Genomic DNA, 22,694 nt, shown 5'->3' with positions numbered 1-22,694 from the left:
CCATGAAATTAAAAGACGCTTGCTCCTTGGAAGGAAAGTTACAACCAACCTAGATAGCATATTCAAAAGCAGACATTATTTTTCCAACAAAGGTCCGTCTAGTCAAGGCTATGGTTTTTCCAGTACTCATGTATGGATGTGAGAGTTGGACTATAAAGAAAGCTGAGCGCTGAAGAATTGATGCTTTTGAACTGTGGTGTTGAAGAAGACTCTTGCGAGTCCCTTGGACTGCAAGGAGACCCAACCAGTCCATCATAAAGGAAATCAGTCCTGAATATTCATTGGAAGGCCTGATGCTGAAGCTAAAACTCCAATACTTTAGCCACCTGATACAAAGAACTGACTCATCTGAAAAGACCCTGATGCTGGGAAAGATTGAGGGCAGGAGGAGAAGGGGATGACAGGAAGAGATGGCAGGATGGCATCTCCAACTTGATGGCCTTGAGTCTGAGCAAGCTGCAGAAGTTGGTGATGGACAGGGAAGCCTGGTGTGCTGTGGTCCATGGTGTCCTAAAGAGTCAGACATGACTGAGCGACTGAACTGAACTGATTGTCTCCCAATTCTAGGAGGCTGGAAGTCCAAGATCAAGGTGTTGGTGGGGTTGGTGGAACCTGCAGGCTCTCTCCTTGGCTTGCAGAAGGATGTCCTCCCCTCCACTCCCTGGTGTCCTCATGTGCCCTTTCCTCTGAGGGCATGCATGGTTGGTGTGTCTTCTTATAAAGATACCAGTCCTAGAGGATTAAGGGTCCACCCTTATGGCCTCATTTAACCTGAATCACTTCTTTAAAGACCCTGTCTCCTAATAGTCACATTAGGGGTCAGGACTTCACCATATGAAATCTGGGTGGGGCGGGGGGACACAGTTCAGTGCAGACACCTCTCCTCATCTGTGGGTCCCTCACCCTCCTCCTTACATACCTACCTCCTTCTCTTCTCTCACTACAGATCCACTTTCTCTTTTTCTGCGGTTTTAACTCATTTGCCCTTTTAAGTGTTCACTCAGGAGAGTGGAATGTGCTGAGTTCACAGTCCTTGGACCCGTGGTTTCACCTCAGGCCTGTTTTGCTTGGCTCGATGACCAGGACCCTTCCTGTGGGTGACTCTCTCCCACATTGGGCTTCTTACAGTCATCACCCTCCCTGTGCCCCCACGACCTGGCCCCCTTGGCTCCTCCTTAGGGGGTCTGGCCCCCCTGGGAATTCACGAGTGGACCCCCCAAACTAGACCCTCTCAGTCCCAAACTGTAAGACCTGCACATTGAGGCTTCCTTGGTCCCACCAGGCAGAGAAGTTCAGAGAAGTCAGGGGTGGGAGCCCCTCGAAGCTGCGGGAGTTCAGACAATGCCTGACAGATGGACAATCGCACCCTGGCCCACATCTTAAAGGAGATTCCCAGCCTCTGTCTCCGTCTCTCACCCAAGCATGTTTTAACCTGGTCAAGGAATCACTCTTTCTCACGTCATTTTTATTCAGTCACCACACACACACACTTAACACAGTAGTACTGCACACACACACACACACCATCAAAACACCCCACTGCACACAATCCCACCAGACATCCCACCAAGCACATGCATACCCACTGCTCACATCGACACCGCAGTCCCTCGCCTCACAAACTCCACAACACACAGCCCACCACTCACACGATTCCACTGCATGCACCCCACCATTCACACACGCCCCGCTAATGAGCACTCCACTACATGCACAATTTCACACACATATACTGCAGTACTCAACACACATAATATTCACATACACGCTCCTACAAAAACTACATGCTTACACACAATCCCACTACGTACATACACAACCCTCCATATTCACCTCACGACTCACATATCCACATGAACACAGACCACTACACCCATATTCCTCACACACCCATGCACACGCACCCAGAACACTGTATTCGCTCCCCACTATTCACACACACACCACCACACAAAACTTCAGTGTGCACATATATACACCCCTTCCACGTACTTGCACACACACTACACATGCAACTCTCTGTACATTTATCCACCTCTACACACACACTTTCGCTCCACTATCCACACCCCCCCCATATCCACACTCACACACCCCATTACACACATGCACACAAACCCACAAGCTCACACACACAAGCTTTACCCCTCCTTATTCTAAAATGCTGATGACAACGCTCTCCACACCCCTGAGCCTCATATCCAGGAGTGTCCTTCCTACCTGTCCAAGCTGCATTTGTCCCCTTCCCTACTCAGATCCCTTTCTTCAGCCAGGCTGATCACTTTCCTTCTTTGGAGGCTGTGAACTCCTCCTGACTGCTCAGCACTCACTGCCTGCCACTCAGTAGGGGTCTGATAACTTTGTGTTGAACTGAATTCTGTGCAAATATTTTGACTTGGGCATTTTTATTTTTTTAAAAAACTTTTTATGTGGCTGCACTGGGTCTTAGCATGTGGAACCTTCTTTGCCACATGCAGGATCTTTAGTTGCAGCATGTGAGATCTAGTTCCCCGAGCAGGGATCGAACCCAGGCCTCCTGCATTGGGAGCTTGGAGTCTTAACCACTGGTCCACAAGGGAAGTCCCGGGAAGGGGTCGTGTATTTTGCAATATACTCCTTCTTTCTTATGTACCAGGATGTCAAAATTGAAACTAAGTCAGTAGATATCAGACATCAAAAGTGAGTGTGAGGCTCCCTGAAGTTTTCAAGGTAATTAGTTAAGAACTAGTTTCCTGATTTTTGAGGCTCCTCCCCGTTTTCAGAGCATAAAAGTTGAGAAAGTAGAGTTGGAGGTGGAAGGGACTTGATGGGGTTTCTTTGTGGAGTAACTGCAGCCTGTGTGTCCCAGTCCCCTGGAGAACGGTACAACTATCTCCTTGACCTCAAACTTACAGAGTCGGGTCCAATGAGGAAATTCAGAGAGGGTGACATACATTTGCTGCAGAAAGCACACAAGTTCCAGGGTCCTGGGGCAGCAGTCAGAACAGAGGAGGGAGGTGGGTGGGGGTGTAACTCCATTCATGGATGGTGGGGTAAAGACACGGGAAAGAGGCTGATCTGGACCCATGTGAAGTCCTTCTCATCCAGGACTGCCTGGGAGAGAAGGGTCTCACTCGTCAAGGTCGGTGGTGAAGAGGTCTGGCAGAGAACCAGGACTTGGGTGGGGGTGGGGGGCAGCCCGCTGGAGAAGGGGTCCGGCAGCAGCAGGAGCCAGTGGGGGCCTCAAGAGGCCTGGGCAAGCCCACAAGGTAGCCATGTGCGGCATCTGTTGGGCTTGCAGGCCGTGGGGCCAACTCACAACGGCAAAGGCTCCAGACACACGACCTCCTCCCTGTCCACACACCGTTCGCTGCCCCACCCCTGGCTGCAAGGAGATGAGCGCACGAGCCAGCCTGGCTTCATCTCCACTGGGAGGCTCCAGGAATCTCAGGCCTTGAGGGGACAGGCAGGGTGCTGGGGTCCTGTTCTTGACCAAAGATGGCAATGTGGACTCATCTGGTAGGCTAGCCCTTCTGCAAGTCTGAGCACTAGTCTCAATGCACTGGCAGGGAGAAACTTTCACATCTAAGTAGAAGTTAAAAAACAATAGGTGACAGGAAAGTTTCATCTTGATTACATTCCAGAGTCATCCGAGCTCAGCGTGCTGGTTACACGCATGTTTCCTCAAATTCTTTTATGTCTGACTACCTGGTGCTTCAAACGTGGTCCCTGCATTTTCTTTGATCTGCCGTACTATCCAACACTTGCCTGGGGAGATACTTGCCGGGCTGGGTAGGGGGACTGGCTGGGGCCAGGCTCTCACACCATGCCATCCAGACTGTCTCGCCCACTATGGTGTGCACCCAGGGTACTGACTGTTCTGCTTTGGCTCCATGTTTATCATTCCTACAGGGAGGAGTCAGCCGACTGATCCACAAAATTTGCACATTCCAAGGAGTTAAATGTAACAAACAGTGCTGTTTTCAGAGGAGCACTGTAAATCTTATTTCAACGACATCTGCTGGACACTCAGTGAAGAACCATATGTGTGATTTTCAGAGTGTATTTTCTCAATTATTATTTTATTTACTTTATTATGTTTTCAAGCACACATTTCAAGCTTAGGAGATGTACAAAAAGATTATCTCTAATTATTAGGAACTCAGCAAGTATTACATGGGTGATATTAAACCAACAAATAAACCACCACAAAATTTAACTTTGAAATTATTAAAAGCTTGGGTTGAGGATCTTATCCATTGATCAGCCTGATGCCCAGGAAAAAAAAATCATGACATCTTCCAGGCAATCCATGAAAATAACTGTATTGTCAATGTCATATATGTGAAGAGTGGTTTAAAATAGACAGTTTTGACCTACCAAGGTCACGTGACTTTTCTGTACCTTTCTTTTTGGCCACATCATGCAGCTTCTAGAATCTTAGTGCCCTGACCAGGGATTGAACCTGGGCCCTGGCAGTGAGAGCACCAAGTTCTAACCACTGGACCACCAGGGAATACTTGTTAACTGTTAAACTTCGTTGTAAAAGTATAAATCGAATGGATTATATTCAGAAGGGTTTTATTATGAAGAAATCTGAGTTTAAGTCTTAGAAGTGATCATAGGAACATAGTTGCCTATCAAAATAAATATCTTATGTATAAAGCAACTTTGAAAATTCAGGAACACAGGATCATAACGAGCCCTGCCACTACAATCAAAGTCAAAGAAGAAATGTATACAAGAATAAGAATATAGAGAATGAGGAAGTTGGGGAAGAGATCTTAAGAAATAAGCTGCATATATAATTTTTTTTAAGTTTCAGGCATGCTGTAAATCTCCAGCTCAAATGAGCGGCTTTTCTCAAACTGTGGGTAGTGACTGTGGGGCACAGGACTAGTTTTGTGGGGCCTGACCTACACTGAACATCGACTGGATAGGCTTCCATAATAACGGCAATACTGCTTCTACGCCAAACCCAATGCAAACTATGTATCATAAAGGAATTTAAACACCCACACGCGAACTGGGCAAACAGGCACCGACGGCAAAATTACGGAAGCCAAAAAGCACGGGGACAAGTGGCAAAGGATTTAGTGATGCAAGCAAGCGGAGACGAGAGCAGCAATGGGGAACGCTGAGGAACCACGAGGTGCACAGCTACCCCTTCAAACATTCAGGCACGGAAACCGCCAGATACCTCAGTCCTCACGGAAGAGAGCGAGCTGAGCTAAGGGTGATGGGGAAAAGGTGCTCCAAATACCAATGGAGGCAACTCTCTGGGAGTCCAGCAGTTAGGCCTTGGCATGCTCACTGCAGAGTTCGATCCCTGGGTTAGGGAACTAAGACCCCATAAGCCACGCAGCACAGCCCCACCCCCCTCAAAAAAGCAAAAAAAAAAGTGGTAAAGAAAACATGCAGATACAAATAGATCCCTGGATCCTTGCCGTCTCCAACCTGGTCCTCACTCAACAGAAGTCATGATGCTTCTCTGGAATAAAAACAGAGGGTCTCTAGACAGGGGCACCACACACAATGGGCTCAGGAACAACCAGAGATTAAGTGACCATACGGCTGTCCCCTCGTGTGACATACCTTCCCACTCAGCTCCCAGGGGCCCACATCAGACCTCCACTCAGTCAGGAGTCAGAGATTCCTCTCCAGGAAACCAGACCAAGAGCAAAGACCTTAAAACATTGACCCCAGGGGTTTTTCAAGTAACTGCCTACCAAGCACCCTACAGAAAAGGAACCTCTGAGTATACAAGCCCCATCCATTCATGCAGAGCTCCCAATCGTGCATTTTCATCCCTTTTCTCTTACTCGTGATACATGAGGTTCACTGGGCATTTAAGGAAAGCCTCTAATGTGCACAAACAGACCCAAATAAACAGAAGACAGCAACATGGAAGATACAGTGGATTCTTGGATTCTTCAAAAACATTAAAAAAAAAAAAAAACTTTAGGGGTGATATTCCACTCAAACCAAAAATAAATGCTATTAAGAACATTTTCTTAAAACTGAAAAAAACTTGGAAATTAAAATACATAATGGCAGGCAGGAAAAAAATCAGTAAGACTGAAAGGTAAAGCTGAAGAAATCTTTCAAAAAGTAGAACAAAATAAGAGATTTTGGGAGAAAAAAGAAAACAAAGTGGAATGTCAGGAGAGGAGGTCCTGAAGGGTGGGAGGTCCACGGAGTGGGAAACACAGGAGCAGAGCGCTTATCAACTAAGTAAGGACATTTTTCTAGGACTGAAGAACGTAAGGTTTTGTTTGAAAAGGTTCAAGAGCGCCAAGGACAGAGAATGCAAACACAGCAAGGGAAATTTTCACAGACCACTGGGGGGCGGGAAACAGAGTTCTAAGAGCTTGAAGAGAAAAAGAAAAGTGTCACAACAACGTGGCCGCTAGGCCACAAAGCAATGCCTTTGAAACTCTGAGTGACCTCTGGCTACATGCTGTTAAACTATCAATGCTGGGAGAAGAGAATAAAAGCATTTTCAGACGCTTGAGATTTATCTCATCTTTACAGGGAAACTGCTCAAGGATGCATGCCACCAAAGGGGGAACAAGTCAAGAAAGGGATGACACAGGGCTCAGGACATCTAACCTAAGAGGTAAAGAGACTCACTGAGATGGGGTATGCCCCACAAGAAGGCAGGCAGATGGAGCAGAGGAAGGGCTTCACAGCTGTCCCGACCTCAAAGTGGACACCATGCAAGTCAGCAGAACCATCGCCTTTATTAGCAGTGGATGGCTGAGCTCAAAGGCGGATGCTCCTAACAGGAACAACTTACAGAAGCTTCATGGCTTTTTAAATCAGTATCTTAGCAAGATCATTGCTTTCTAAAATCAAAAAAGCAGAAATAAAAAGCTGACTGAATCAGAGGAATTTATACACTCACACCTACCTATATACACAGATACGCAGGAAAGTGCTGACAGAAGAGGCCTTTTTAGGGTAGGCGGGCTGCTGGAAAAGAGATGAGACGGACATTTTGCTATTCACACGTTCATTCTTTGACTTGTGCACCACAAATAGGACTTGTTCCAAAATGAAAAAAATACATTCCCCCATTTAAAAAAGGATGGAATGAAAAAATCCTGAGCATCATGCGTAGCAAGGAAGTAGCTTTGTTTGTTAAACAGGTAAAACTATGCCTAATGTACACACATTGAGTCAGTGTTCACCATACATGTGTCTAATGGATTGTGACAGAAAATGCTTCCTGTTGTGGGCCGCAAAGAAATCTGACAGTGCTAAATCGAGCACCTCTGCAACTAAAAAACTATCTTTCCTGCAATACCACGCTCACTGGGTCCTGGGCACTACTGTATCTAGGATGCGTGTGTGCCAGTGGGCGAGTGTGTGAATGGAACCAGAAAACAGCCAGCCTTGTGTCAGCGTTCCACGGGCACGGCCCGCTCGTGGCTACGAGGCATTCCTCCATAACGACAGTGTTTGGGTGAGCCTCTGGACAACTGAGAATCTGTGGCTTTCTAGGCATGTGGGCAACTATGAAAAACAATAAAGAATTATTTTAAAACAAACCCCCCTAAAAATTAATAAATTTAATTATTTAATAGGTCTATTCCAAGATTTCTTAATATCTTCTGTAACATTCCATTCAGAATGCAGAAAGCCAAAGTTCTTCCCTAAGGATGGGTGCAAATGGAAAGTAATAACACATTACAAGTAACGCAATTATGTCATTCCCCACCAGATCACTTTTGTTGAAGAACTGCTCACTTAGCAACTGAGGTGCCCACCTGTTGAGATCTGCTAGAGATCCCAGGAACTGGGAGCAGTGAGCCTTCTCAGGCAGCATAATGAACGCAAGTGCTGGACTGTCTCATGGGCGAAGTGAAAGGACAAACCCTCAGCACCACACTCGCCCCCCACTGAGAAATCACACACACAACCATTTTCCTATCAACAGCCTTCAACTTAACAATTTAAAACATCTACACTGCAACTGAGGTCACATGGGCACCACACCTAGAAGAGTTTTACACAAACATTCCCTGTTCACAGGCGTTCAGTTTCAGAGCCACAACAATGCTCTTCACAGTCAAGGGCACAATCACATTTTAAAAAATTACGAGTGGGATGCGTAACAGGCACTTGCACAATGCCTGAGAACCCTTTCTTGGGAGAATACCTGAAGGAGCCATTCTATATATATCCAAACAATGGAACATTTTACATTAGTAGTTTCCTATACAAAAGGTAAAAAAGGTACCCCACCAAAAAACAACCCAGATCAGTATTTCTTTTTTCCTTAATTAACCTTTTTATTCCAGCTTTGGTTGGCGAAATCATGAGACTTTCTAGCCTCCTGGTCTTGAGAGAAGTTTTTCAAGTTGCAGGATGCCTCACTTTGGACTTAAGAGTAAGCTCAAAGCAAACCCTGAAATGGGTATAGAAATTTGTGAAACAATGACAGTTTCCAAAAGTTCAAGTATTAAAATGGCACCCTGGAAATGGTTAAGAGTACAATCTACTCTTCCGTCAGTTTTCACCACATGGTGAAACTATCCGTCAGGAGACAACAGAGGAGGCACAGCACGATTAGGACGCGCCAAGGCGAGCCCCTCTGATGTGCTCACAGGGCAACAGCCTGGGGCCACGCGGCCTGCACTCCGCACAGCGAGACTGGCCGGCCCCTCAACCCCGCCGCACTCCTGGGAAAAGACAGTGCAAGTACTTCCCTAAGAGGCGAGGAAGACTAACAGGAACCTACACACTCACTCTGGAAAGTTGGGAAAACGTTACGGAAAAGGAGCACTGTATGCTGAGTTTAACAGCTTTTTTACTGGAAGAATTTATTGGTCACATACACACCAGAGGAAAACTATCCCCTCCCCCCACAAAAAGGTAAGGCAGAAAAATTAGATTCATAAGAGAAGTATACATTCAAAGTAGGCAAAAATATGATGCATGTGTTTAAAACAGAAAAATATGAAAATAATTTCACTATGAAATGCTTTGATTGGCATGTAACTTGGTACTTACTTCATATCAACCAGATCCAACTGCTCTAATAAATCTCTATTATATGTTTCAAAATAGCTATTTAAAAAAAAAAAATCTATTTTTAAGCCAAAACATAAAATCTGTATTTGTACATCCATGAACAAATCATCTTCCTTGGTATCTTCAGAGATCCAAGATGCTAACAGATTAATAAAATAATTTTTTTTTTTTTAATCTCAAGCCACAGATTAACAAATATACTTCTTCAAAGTTTCCTGGATGACACTACTAAAAGTTACTTGTATTAATGTACTCTGGATTTTCAGATATAAATACCAGTCAATGGTTGGTTGGCCATTACATGACAACTGTAATTATCCTTAGAATTGGGTCACAGTATAGAGAATGCTTTATCTTTTCTTAGCTGTAACCCTGTTATTTGACCCTAAAATTCTTAAGTATACCGTTTTCTGTGCTTTAAGTGGACACACTGACTTTGCAGTCTATGCTGTGTAAGAGGGCAGGTAACTCTAGCACAGAAGAAACGATATAATGCGGTGTGGGGGATGACTTCAGGGGCACCACCCCATTTTTATTTATCCAGACTGTTGCCTTCAGCCCTGCATTGAGGCCTCCTTGTATATCGGTTTCCAGCGTGTCACCAACCATCACACAGTCCCCAGGCTGTACCCCGAGGAGGTCACAAGAGTAATAAAATATGGAAGGGGCCGGTTTCTCCTCCTTCTGCTCTCCACCCACAACAATAGCGTCAAAATAGGACTGACAGGCACAAGCCTCAATTTTCTCCCTCTGGGTCTGTCGTTCTCCGTTTGTCAGTAAGAGAAGGCGGACCTCCTTTCGAAGTTCAGTGAGCATGGCTTTGACCTCTTCGGCCAGCGTCATGTGCTGTAAACGTGTAGATTTCCACAGGAAATAACATTCTTCAGCTAATTTCCTATTGGCTGCACCGCCTTTGGTTTCCTGGATTGCTTCTTCCCAGTGTGAAGTCCTGAGGTCAGTAATGCACGTATTAGAAGGATGAAAGCATTCCTTGCTGAGTTTAACTTGAACTTTGTTGCAGATGATTTCAGCCTCTTCTTTGTAATGGTATTTTGATTGTAAGAGCTTTATCACCTAAATAAAGGAAAATAACTCCATCAACACACTTCATGTCTTCAATACCCATGTCCTCAGAAGCTGTGAGCCTATAAACCAAGAGCAAAGACAGATTCTAACTCCACTCCTGACTTGGGATGCTCTATTGCCACACCATTTCCGGTGGGAATTTGTCTTACTATAAGAGCACCATGGGACTTCCCTGGTGGTCCAGTGGTTCAGAATCTGCCTGTCAATGCAGGGGACAGGGGTTCAATCCCTGGTCCAGGATCTAAGATCCCACACGCCGTGGGGCAACAAGGCCCATGTGCTCCACAATGGGAAGCCCGTGCGCCACACCTGGAGAGTAGCCCCCACTCTCCGACCTAGCGAAAGCCCACTCACAGCAACGAAGACCCACACAGCCAAAAATAAGTAATTAAAAGTTCAAAACACAAACAAACAAACACCAGAGTGAAGATTTCTCAACATTTCCAGACAATTCATTCACACACACACACACACACACACACTCCCTCCCCGCCCCCAGACTCCTCCTAAGGAGATTCTTTACAACAGCTATAGAAATCCCTCATTTGTCAGTTTAAGTCTGTCACCCTTTATTCTGCTCATGAAGACATGAAAATAAAATTGCGCTTATATTTAGTGAAATAGAGAATTTCTAACAACCAGTATTTAGACTCTTCCCAGATATAAGGCTAGTTCACCTAACCTCTCCTCATCTATATCTATTTTATCTTTTGAAGGCCTAGTTTAATTAACCACCATATAATAGGGGACTCAATTCTGTACTTTTAAAAACATATGTGTGTAGTTCGCATGGAATCAAGCATGTTCTGTGATTTCAGCAGTCTAATGACAGTGGTTCTTCCTAACTTAATTTCTTTTTTTTAATTATTATTTTATTTTTTAACTTTACAATATTGTATTGGTTTTGCCATATATCAAAATGACTAACTTACTTTTCCAGATAAAAAACTTCAAGTAGTTCTGAGTCTCCCTTTTTGTCACACTGGTTGTGAATCCTTTATCATAATCCCTCTTAGGATCCCACAGCTCTTTACCTTGGCTTTTCATTATATGAGGTTCTTACCATGTGGCCTGTTTGCTAACATTTTCTAAGACTCCGATGTGGCAAGCATTATGCTCAAAGCTCACATATGCTATTTCTAATCTCTTCTACAACTCCCCGAGGGAGCTTCCTTCTTGAGACGAGAGAAAGGAAGTTTAGAACTGATAAAGAACTTGCCCCAGCTGAGCCTGAAGCCCATACTTGCCTACCTCCACAGGCCACATGTGTACCTTCATACTATGTATTCAGTGCTGGAGACTGGTCCCCTTGTTCTCATGACATTATCTGATAAGGACAATAATCATCACAAACGCTGGGTTGAGTGCCCTGAGAGTCACATGAAAAACTGGAACTCAACGGTAAGAAGCAATCCCAGAGTTGTTGGGTAAAGCAGGCAGAGGAAGAAACATTTAAACCAAGGCATTCCCAAGCCCAAAGGTGGGGATGGGAGGAGGATAAGAGCATTCTAGAAAGAAGGAACAGCACAAAGACCCAGTACTTGGGATTCTGTGAGCTGGGCAAGCTAGAAGCTGAGTTCGGCTGCAGTGGAGACCATGTGAGGGAGGGTGCCAGGTGAGGCTGGAACGGCATTGCCAGATGCACTGGCACACCTCACGCCCACAGGTGCCACTGGCCTCCTCCACAAGGGCCTGGGCTTCTCGGCCCAAGAGCCGCATCTCTCCACACGGGCACCGGTGCACATGGGCTGGAGCCAGAGGACAGCCCGAGGAGTAGGTCTCAACCAGTAAAAAGCAGAAATTAGTGGGTAGATATCACAGCTTCCTTGCCCCTTAGGAGGGAGAGTGGAATATGTCTGCATGTGTCTCCCAGAGTCCCAAGCCGTGCGCACAGTTACCTGCTCCTCAGCAGGGTTCGTATTAGATTCTTCCCCTTTCCCGTCTGACTCCACCATCCCCTGCAGCGCTTCCTAAGATCACTTGCCAAGTGAGTTACTTGCACTTGGGAGTGTAAATAATTCAATTACTTGATGTACTGGGGACTTCTGGGGAAAGTCGATCAGCCGCGGCACTTCTGGATCTTTGAGGATGAGCGCAATACACATGATTGGGGCTAAAATCTTCTTGTTGTCGAAGCAAAGCAGTCAAACAAGTGTTTCCTAAACTCTACAAGGAATAAATGATCTGCTATTCATGCCAGACACTCAGTTCACCTGCTGAAAAGGGGAAAGAGCTGAGTAGACCCCTTCTTCCTGTAATAGCTAAGAAAAGCCTTACTAGTCCAATGAAAATATACCAACCCTAAGAATTTTAGGTAAAGGCAAAACACTGAAATGTTTTGTTTTATAAAATTAAATTTCAATGAACCAATCAAGCCTTTTCAGTCACCATCTTGTCTAGCAATGTCAAGTGACTTCCTCCAGTGCTATGAGGGTCACTATAGTTTCAGCAATGCTACTGCTATACAATAAAAGGACACAGCCCTCGAGGACTCCACAGTACTCCAGATTCAACAGGAACTGGCTCACTGTTCATTGGGTTAGAGCTCCCAATAAAGATCCAGTTTCCTGTAAACTGTAATTGGCAATTCATTAAATACATTCCTGGGATGTGAAAAAGCCAATCCGCTCACCTTAAAGGGAGATTCTTGCAGAGGCATGGCGTATGGATCCCAAGTTTCAAAACTGCTTCCCATTATATTCCCTGATTTAACTTTGCCACAATGACTAATTACATATTCATCTGGAATAACCAGTGGTATTTAAACAGTATTAGCATCTTTGGGGGAAAAAGTTTATCAGTCATTTACATATTATTATTAGTTCAAACAGAAATAACATCTGAAGTGAATTAGTCCACATTATTGGTGCAAACTCACCAAACATCTGCACTGAGAAAAGGGAAGTTTTAATTGAACTCGATAGAGATGAAGAAAAAAGATCTCTAATTTGGAGGCATGACGACATCTTGTGTAAGGGCCTACAGTCTGTGTAAGGGCATCTTGGGCAGGCCTGAGGAGGGTTCTGCGGAGAATGAGGCCTCTAGACACCTACAGGCCCGAAGAAGGGAGAGACGGGAGAGCAACATAAACTCAAACTCCATCTCCTTCCAGACTCTATTTCAGGTTATATCCCAACACATATAGAAAGCAAACACTGCCCTACCTCCTGCTTTCCAGACCCAGAATTAAAGTTACCACCATGAGTACTAATGTGTGTGTTTAAGTTGCTTCAGTCGTGCCCGACTCTTTGCAACCCTATAGACTGTAGCCTGCCAGGCTCCTCTGTCCATGGGATTCTCTAAGCAAGAGAAATACCAGAGTCGGTTGCCATTTCTCACTCCAGGGAGTACTCATGTTTAGATATGATTTTAAAAGACTTTTTTGAGGCCTACTGTGGGAGCCATATAACACATATGATTAAGATATGAAGTGGCTGAATTCTAAATAAAACTAACTTACAAATACATGCTCACAAAACATGATGGCTGCATACAGACTAACCAAGTCAACCAGTTTTCCTGTTATTTTTAGTTCAAGACTTTGTTCAAATATCATGTACTCCATGTGGCCTAACCTCACCAACCTATTTTGAAACTGCAATTCTCTCTCCCTCCACCTAACACATTTGTAAATAAAAGCACATTTATTATGTTCCCTGTCATTCCCATTGGAAAGTAAACTCAAAAATGCAGGAATATTTTTTGCTTTGTTCTCTGAGAAACCCCAATTTTCTGGAGGCTTCCGCTTGAGTTGTTGCTTAGTTGCTAAGTTCAATCTGACTCTTTTGCAACACCATGGACTGTGAAGCTCTTCAGGCTCCTCTGTCCATGGATTTCTGCTTGAGTGGTGACACTGAAATACAGGCCTGAAGTGGGTGGAAAAAAAGTAGCTTTCCCAGATGACTAAAAAAAACAGTAATAAAGCTGATGGCCAATATTTTGTAATAACTGTAAATGGAAAGTAACCTTTAAAACCTGTATAAAAAATTTTAAGAAGAGGTTGGAAAAAGAAAAAATATTAGAGCTGATATTTAGTCAGTATGAGCTTCGCTGGTGGCTCAGACGGTAAAGAATTCACCTGTAATGCAGGAGACCAAAGTTCCATTCCTGGGTCATCCCTTGGAGAAGGGAACGGCAACCCACTTTGGTATTCTTGCCTGGAGAATCTCATGGACAGAGGAGCCTGGTGGGCTACAGTTTATGGGTCTCAAAGAGTTGGACAGAACTGAGTGACTAACACACACACACACAGTCAGGACATGATTCCTTCTCCTCAAGCCCAAAGCAATGGCATTGCTGGACTTCCCCCTCCTCCTTTCATAAGGCATTCAGAGTGACTCAGAAAGCTGGCATGTTTCTTTTAACTAGGCCAACATCTGTGGCTGTTGTATTCTTATGGGATAAAGCGATCCTAGATCCCTGTATAGTTAATCCTTGTATAGTTAATAGCATTTCACAGGATGTTTACAAAGGAAACAGAAAGAGAAACAAGTCTGGAAAAATGAACTTTTATCCATCCATTCAACATTCATTCAACATTTACCATGTGTCAAACAAGATGAATATGACAGCTTGTCTCCTCTTTAGAAGCTCATTACTGGGACTTCCCTGGCAGTCCAATGGTTAAGAAAGCGAGTTTCCAATGCAAGGGGCAAGTGTCCAATTCCTGGTCAGGGAACTAAGATCTTATAAGCCTCACAGTGAGCCGCCCCGCTCCCCACTAAAAAAGGAAACTCAGTATTTAGTCGTGGACATCTGAGTTGCAAAATTAATTGTAGTATCCTTTGACAAGAACATTAAAAGACATATGAACAAAATACAGAGCTGGTATAAGGGAGGGTGTAAAGACCAAGGAGAAATACAATCTGACTTTCGTTTTTAAAATTTCGCTGTGGTAGGAATGTGGAGGATGAAGAGGACACAGTAAGCCTGGAATCAAGATCACAGCAACAGTCTAGACAAGCAACAAGTCCAGCTTTAACTAAGACAAGGGCATCGGGAATATGCAGGAGGGCACAGACTTAGAGACAGAGTGGACAGTAGTACAATTCTGGAACACTGGACTCCATGTACTTCTCATACATTACATTAAACCTAGCAGATAGGGTTTCTGAGAACTAATACCACTACTCAAAATACCACTATTGAAAGATCTGAGGGTTAGAGGGGTTAAATAACTTGTCTGGGTGCTTTCAGCTAGGTATGGAGGAAAACTGTGATTCAAACTCAACTGTCTCATTTTATGTATTTATTTATTTATATTTATTTTTTGGACAAGCCACATGGCTTGTGGGATCCTAGTTCCCTGCCCAGGGATTGAGCCCCCAACCCTTGGCTGAAAGCACAGAGTCCTAACCACTAGGTTGCCAGGGAATTCCCTCAACTGCCTGATTTTTAAAGCCTACACTCTTGGCCTATAGCAAGAATTGGACTAAAACAAGGATTTAATTACAACACATTGGACTTGGCCTGCCGAGAAAACACAGGTAAATATGTACAGTCTGCAGGGAGATACTGGAGACAATGTATCAGGGGATGGTCATGACCAAAGGCGTGAAGATGGAAAGGTCAATCAATACTGTGTAATGCCTCAGTACAGTTATTAAAATAGCCTTAAAATGTCCAGGATTCTATCAGTTTAGGAGGTGCCTAATGATTGCTTTTTTTTTTTTACTTAAAAAATGGACATTGCTTTGTTTTTTGCAAAAACTGTATAAAAAATTGTTAACATTTTTCCAATGCATATTTTGGAGAATCACTCTGCTAAACTATTATACACATTAACTCAATTAATTCCCAAAAGTAGTCTTTTGAAGTTGGCCCTAGTGTTGTACTGTAACACAGATGAGAAACTCAGGCTCTGCATTGAATTATCTGCCCCAGATCTCAGAGCAAACTGTGGCGCCAAGATGATTAAAGATTGATTACACTCTTATGGAGAATAAGAGAATATTAAATAAAGACATCTTTATTGGAAAAAAAAAAAAGACAAACAAGAGTACTGGACAGATCCGAAAACGCACCAGGAGTGTAATGCACCAAGAAAGGACGAAGAAGCTGAAGATCCGGGGAGATACAACTTAACAAAGCATGAAGTGGGCGGGGCACGAAGGGTTGGAAGGATCAGGTTCCGAAAGTGGGCTTTTCAGATATGGTAATCCTTCGTTTATTTCCGTTAAAGCTGAATGCAGAAAAACCCAAGCAAGGGTGGCTTCGGGTCTTGAAAGGAATGGGAAAAGGCTGAAAGAGCATCAGTGGGTACGGGAAGCGGAGGGTGCCGCTTCTGAGCAAGACCTCGTGAAAGTAAACGTGCTGAGGGTTACACTCACCGCGGGGACACCTGGGTGAAGCGCTCATGCTCCAAGGTCCAGCGCACACAGCACCGGGGGTCCACACTCCCGCGGCCAGGCCGGGAGAGCTGGGTGCGCGCGCGTATCGGCAGCTCCAAACCCGCCCCGACAGGAAGCCAGGCGCCCCGCGCGCGGCAGCCGCTCGGCGCGGCGGCAACCCTGCCCTCGTGGCAGTTCAGCGACACCCTTCCGGGAGCCCGCGCGCCGCGAGCGCCGTCCGCTCGCAGACGCCCCTCGCCCTCCGCGCGGGGCGGCCGGCACACGGGGCCTCCGGGGTGAGGGGCCCCGACGCCCAAGGGGGAGACGGGGCAGTGCCAGGGGCCCGAGGGGAGAGGGCGCGGGGCGCAGAGCTCGCCGAAGGGAAACGGGAGACAGGACGTTACCTCCAACATGCCCTTCCGACTCGCTCCGGCCGTGTCGATGAGCGTGTTGTCCAGGTCGAAGAAGACCGCCCGCACTCGGCTCAGCCCCATACCCCCGCCGCCAGCGCGACGCGCAAACTAGCCGCCGCCGCCACAGCCGCTGCCACCGCGCGCGCATGCGCGAACCTGGCCCGCGGACGGGGAAGGCGAGGGCGGAGCCGAGAGGCACCCCGAACCTTCCGCACCGGCGTTGAGCTCCCGCGAGAGGTCTGCAGACCTGAACCCTCCGGAACGCTGAGGTCCCGCGAGACCCCGGCATCGCGCACCTCAGGACTCCTCACCGTGCTACGGCTCTTCTGAGTGGGGCGTGTGTGGGGTGGTCGGGGGCGCCTATCGCTCCTTTGTGCATGTTTCTGCTTAACTTGGAGAACTATCAGAAACCTCAGAGATGCAGAACACCACCTTTATGGCAGAATGCTAAGAGGAACTGAAGAGCCTCTTGATGAAAGTGAAAGAGGAGAGTGAAAAAGTTGGCTTAAAACTCAACATTCAGAAAACTAAGATCATGGCATCTGGTCCCATCACCGCATGGCAAATAGATGGGGAAGCAATAGAAACAGTGAGAGACTTTCTTTTCTTGGGCTCCAAAATCACTGCAGATGATGACTGCAGCCATGAAATTAAAAGACGCTTACTCCTTGGAAGAAAAGTTGTGACCAACTTAGACGGCATATTAAAAAGCAGAGACATTGCTTTCCCAACAAAGGTCCATCTAGTCAAGGCTACGGTTTTTCCAGTACTCATGTATGGATGTGAGACAATTGTAGACAATTTTAGATCTGATTGGAAAGGGTGATACTTATCTCTAAGGAGACATATTTTGTAGGGGAAAACCAAAATTTTTTCCCTCTGTGTGAAGAGCCCTAAAGTACAAACATGCACATAGTTGAAGATGAAGAACTACTTCTTGGATGAATGGAGGAGCATTTGACTTTTTTTTAGCTCACTTTATGAGAATGAGGATTTGGAAATATTGTTACCATAGAAACAGGACTCCCTAGGATGAGAACATGATGTGAGGCCATAATCTTATGCACTGTGATATGTGATCTCTTATTCCAGTATGAAACAGGGATTCTAAAAAGGAAGGCAAAAATTTGTCTTTTGAAGACAATGGAAATTAATCAGTGTGCAAAATGCAATGTGCCACGTGGTTAAACAAAACAATGGGAGTGTGATCCTAGGCAAGTTAGGTAATAAACAATCTCAATTCAGTTCAGTCGCTCAGTCATGTCCAACTCTTTGCAACCCCATGAATCGCAGCACGCCAGGCCTCCCTGTCCATCACCAACTCCCAGAGTTCACTCAGACTCATGTCCATTCAGTCAGTGATGCCATCCAGCCATCTCATCCTCTGTCATCCCCTTCTCCTGCCCCTAGTCCCTCCCAGCATCAGAGTCTTTTCCAATGAGTCAACTCTTTGCATGAGGTGGCCAAAGTACTGGAGTTTCAGCTTTAGCATCATTCCTGCCAAAGAAATCCCAGGGCTGATCTCCTTCAGAATGCACTGGTTGGATCTCCTTGCAGTCCAAGGGACTCTCAGAAGTCTTCTCCAACACCACAGTTCAAAAGCATCAATTCTTCAGCGCTCAACTTTCTTCACAGTCCAACTCTCACATCCATACACGACCACTGGAAAAACCATAGCCTTGACTAGACAGACCTTTGTTGGCAAAGTAATGTCTCTGCTTTTTAATATGCTATCTAGGTTGGTCATAACTTTTCTTCCAAGGAGTAAGCCTCTTTTAATTTCATGGCTGCAATCACCATCTGCAGTGATTTTGGAGCCCCAAAAAATAAAGTCTGACACTGTTCCACTGTTTCCCCATCTATTTCCCATGAAGTGATGGGACAAGATGCCATGATCTTCGTTTTCTGAATGTTGAGCTTTAAGCCCACTTTTTCACTCTCCACTTTCACTTTCATCAAGAGGCTTTTTAGTTCCTCTTCACTTTCTGCCATAAGGGTGGTGTCATCTGCATATCTGAGGCTATTGATATTTCTCCCAGCAATCTTGATTCCAGCTTGTGCTTCATCCAGCCCAGCGTTTCTCATGATGTACTCTGCATAGAAGTTAAATAAGCAGGGTGACAATATACAGTCTTGACATACACCTTTTCCTATTTGGAACCAGTCAGTTGTTCCATGTCCAGTTCTAACTGTTGCTTCCTGACCTGCACATAGGTTTCTCAAGAGGCAGGTCAGGTGATCTGGTATTCCCATCTCTTTCAGAATTTACCAAAATTTATTGTGATCCACACAGTCAAAGGCTTTGGCATAGTCAATAAAGCAGAAATAGATGCTTTTCTGGAACTCTCTTGCTTTTTCCATGATCCAGTGGATGCTGGCAATTTGATCTCTGGTTCCTTGCCTTTTCTAAAACCAGCTTGAACATCTGGAAGTTCACGGTTCACGTATTGCTGAAGCCTGGCTTGGAGAATTTTGAGCATTACTTTACTAGCGTGTGAGATGAGTGCAACTGTGCAGTAGTTTGAGCGTTCTTTGGCATTGCCTTTGTTTGGGATTGGAATGAAAACTGACCTTTTCCAGTCCTGTGGCTACTGCTGAGTTTTCCAAATTTGCTGGCATATTGAGTGCAGCACTTTCACAGCATCATCTTTCAGGATTTGGAATAGCTCAACTGGAATTCCATAAACAATCTACTGATCTCTAAATAGCATTATGGCCAAATAAAGCTATTCAAAAGAATAAGGTAAACCTATATACAGCCACATGTTATGATCCTTTGATGTATTTGGTGAAAAATATAACCTGCATACAGAGATTTTTTTTTTTTTTTTTTTTCTTTTTTGCTCAGTCCTGTCTGACTCTTTGCCACCACATGGACTATACAGTCCGGGCAATTCTTCAGGCCAGAATACCGGACTGAGTAGCCTTTCCCTTTGCCAGGGGATTTTCCCAACCCAGGGCTTGAACCTGGGTTTGATACATACACAGATAGTACAATAATATAAAAAAGATACCCTTGCATATATCTGGACCTGCTTGCAAATGCAAAGAAAATGGTAAGGATAAACTCCCACTTTTTAACACTTCCATTAAGAAGAGGAACGTGAAGAAAAAAAAAGAAGAGGAACATGATAGAAGGAAGTTTGGGTTCTTCTATTCCCACTTTTATTTTATGCATTTACTTTGAAATTTTTACAAGGAGAACGTGTCTGTAAAGAATAACTAAATGATGTGTACCAGTTCACCAAATGCTTACCTGAGAACCATGCTTCTGGATGATCCCCTCAAAGGTAAAACCTGCCACTTAGAACACAGGGAAAATCTGTGCCTTTTGTGTGCGGGTATGTGTGTGAGTGTCTCTGTCTGTGAACAAGCCAGATTCTCCCAGTCAATTCTGAGTCATGTAAGCACTCATTTCATTCGCCTTTAAGAAGTGCTTCTTGTACTAACTAAACACTGAGAAGGTGGGTGCCAGAGACAAATTTGGGGCTAGTTAAACCATGGCATGTGGTCCCATCACTTTATGGCAAATAAATGGGGAAACAATGGAAAAGAGAGACTTTCCTTTTCTTGGGCTCCAAAATCACTGCAGATGGTGACTGCAGCCATGAAACTAAAAGACACTTGCTCCTTGGAAGAAAAGCTATGACCAACCTAGAGAGCATATTAAAAAGCAGAGACATTACTTTGCCAACAAAGGTCTGTCCAGTCAAAGCTATGGTTTTTCCAGTAGTCATGTATGGATGTGAGAGTTGGAGTAAAAAGAGAGCTGACTGCTGAAGAACTGATGCTTTTGAACTGTGGTGTTGGAGAAGACTTGAGAGTCCCTTGAACTGCAAGGAGATCCAACCAGTCCATTCTAAAGGAAATCAGTCCTGAATATTCATTGGGAGGGCTGATGCTGAGGCTGAAACTCCAATACTTCGCCACCTGATGCAAAGAACTGACTTATTGGAAAAGACCCTGAGGCTGGGAAAGATTGAAGGTGGGAGGAGAAGGGGACAACAGAGGATGAGATGGTTGGAAGGCATCACTACTTCATGGACATGAGTTTCAGCAAGCTCAGGGAGGTGGTGAAGGACAGGGAGGCCTGGCATGCTGCAGTCCATGGGTTCGCAAAGAGTCAGACATGACTGAGCAACTGACCTGAACTGAACTGAGGCCACCATGTGACTGCCACAGACTCTCTAGCATTCAGGTGTGACCAGCCCGGGTTCAAAGACTCGCTTGGAACTTCTCCAGGAAACCACTGGGTGCTGGAGACGGGCACTCTGTCCAACAGCTCTTTTCTGATCTTCTGTGCTGTATGGGAACCTGGTCTTTATTCCTGGAAATGAGCCTTAATCCCTCAAGTTTGCACCAGAGGTTCAGCGCGAGGCGGGATAAGAGCCTGTGTCCAGTCCTGGGGGCCCAGGTTGGAGTCCCGGCCTGACCTGGGGAGAGAGATCTGTCTCTCCACAGGGCCTGGCCTAGAGCCTGAGCCGCCCTTGGCCTCGGGTCAAGACAAGGAACCGAGCTTGGCTGGGCGGCGGGACAGAGCACAGAGCCCCTTCCCGAGTTGCGGTCGAGACTCCACTACTTCCACCAGTATCACAGACAGAACCAAATGGCCCAGCGGCCCCACTGCCACACTGACTGCCTGGAGCCACCACTGTCTTGGGCCTTCAGTTGGGCTGCAAGGTGGGCTCGCACCCCTGGCTCTTCCTGCTGCTGTCCATGGTGTTAATGGCTGTTCTCAGCACTGGCCTGATTTACCTGCCCCAGGATGAAGACGACGACCTCGAGCAGCAGTACACCCCGGTAGGGAGCCCTGCCAAGGCTGAGCAATGCTTTGTGCAGGAACATTTCACTGCCAACAACTCTCTCATCTTCTTCATCTCCAGGAAGTGCACCGAGGTCAATTATGCCTCCATCCTAGTGGTCTCCAACACCGAGACACCACTGGAGCCAGAAATCTTAGAAGAAATTAGCAAGGTGGAAGGTGCATGGCAGGCTTTGACTGTGATACAGGACAACAGAACCCAGATCCCCTACAGCAAGGTATGCACTAAAAACCAGGGCTCCTGTGTCCCCCCAACCCACTCTTGTTCGCCTGAAAAAGTAACAGGGGGCCTCAACCTGAAAAGCATCACCTTCCCCATCTACAGCCTAGCCAGTCAGATCATCAACCTGGCCAACATCCTGGGAGGAACTGTCTTAGGCGAGAGTATGGGGCTGATCCAGGTACTCCTTCAGGCCAAAGCCCTGCGGCTGCAGTACTACCTGAAGACAGGTGAAGGAGAGGAAAATGAACATAGCAAGGCGTGGATGATCCATTTCCTAATGAAGGTTGGCAGCCTTGAACAGAGTCTGGCCTTGAAGAAGATCAAGGTACCCAGCAGCTGGGGTTAATAGGGAGGCCAGGAGAAGGTGGGAAGGATAAGACTTGTTCCAAGGACCATAGCAGCAGCACTCCCAGATTATCAGATAGAGTCCGTGACTGGAAGCTAGGTGTGCTCTGCTCTATTTGATCCTTAATCCAACTTTCTTAAAATAGAACAGTGAAGAAAGCCACAATAGATTCTAAAAAAAGAGTGGGTATGTGTATACCTGATTCACATTGCTGTGCACATGAAACTAACACATTATAAAGCAACTATACTACAATCATTTTGTTTTTAAGTAAAAAGAGATAGGATGTAAAACAAACAAACAAACAAAAAATGCCACAAATCTTAAATCCTTGGTAACATTCTGGTTAAAAACACAAGTTGTACATTCTCAGGGGAGGTCTGCTCAGTACAGATGTTGATCTTCAGGTCTAGTTTGGTTTTGTGGTCAAATTACTCTGCAATTCTTACTTCCAGTT

The 22,694-nt window shown here is 45.4% G+C and overlaps 1 protein-coding gene and 1 non-coding gene across 2 annotated transcripts; both read right to left on the bottom strand.

Annotated features, from left to right (window-relative positions):
- Nucleotides 1-4,423: 4,423 nt before the first annotated feature.
- TRNAE-CUC (transfer RNA glutamic acid (anticodon CUC)) lies at nucleotides 4,424-4,495 on the bottom strand. The gene has a single exon. It is a non-coding gene; the product is annotated as a tRNA-Glu (tRNA).
- Nucleotides 4,496-8,777: 4,282 nt separating this feature from the next.
- On the bottom strand, nucleotides 8,778-17,012 carry NANP (N-acetylneuraminic acid phosphatase). Its single transcript, XM_070801942.1, has 2 exons — nucleotides 16,838-17,012; nucleotides 8,778-10,092 (listed from the first exon to the last, which is right to left on the bottom strand). The coding sequence occupies exons 1-2, from the start codon at nucleotides 16,925-16,927 to the stop codon at nucleotides 9,436-9,438; spliced, it is 747 nt and encodes a 248-aa protein (XP_070658043.1). The 5' UTR covers nucleotides 16,928-17,012; the 3' UTR covers nucleotides 8,778-9,435.
- Nucleotides 17,013-22,694: the final 5,682 nt, after the last annotated feature.

This window comes from Bos indicus, chromosome 13, assembly GCF_029378745.1.
Source record: "Bos indicus isolate NIAB-ARS_2022 breed Sahiwal x Tharparkar chromosome 13, NIAB-ARS_B.indTharparkar_mat_pri_1.0, whole genome shotgun sequence".
NCBI classification, from domain to species: Eukaryota; Metazoa; Chordata; class Mammalia; order Artiodactyla; family Bovidae; genus Bos; species Bos indicus.
This window is presented reverse-complemented; position numbering and strand designations above follow the sequence as displayed.

What these genes read in the sequence shown, in the direction of transcription:
- NANP (XM_070801942.1), bottom strand. Translation starts at nt 16,927, where the DNA reads ATGGGGCTGAGCCGAGTGCGGGCGGTCTTCTTCGACCTGGACAACACG. An exon ending in GTCGGAAGGGCATGTTGGAG is followed by an intron (nt 10,093 to 16,837) that starts GTAACGTCCTGT and finishes TCCTTTATTTAG; the next exon opens with GTGATAAAGCTCTTACAATC.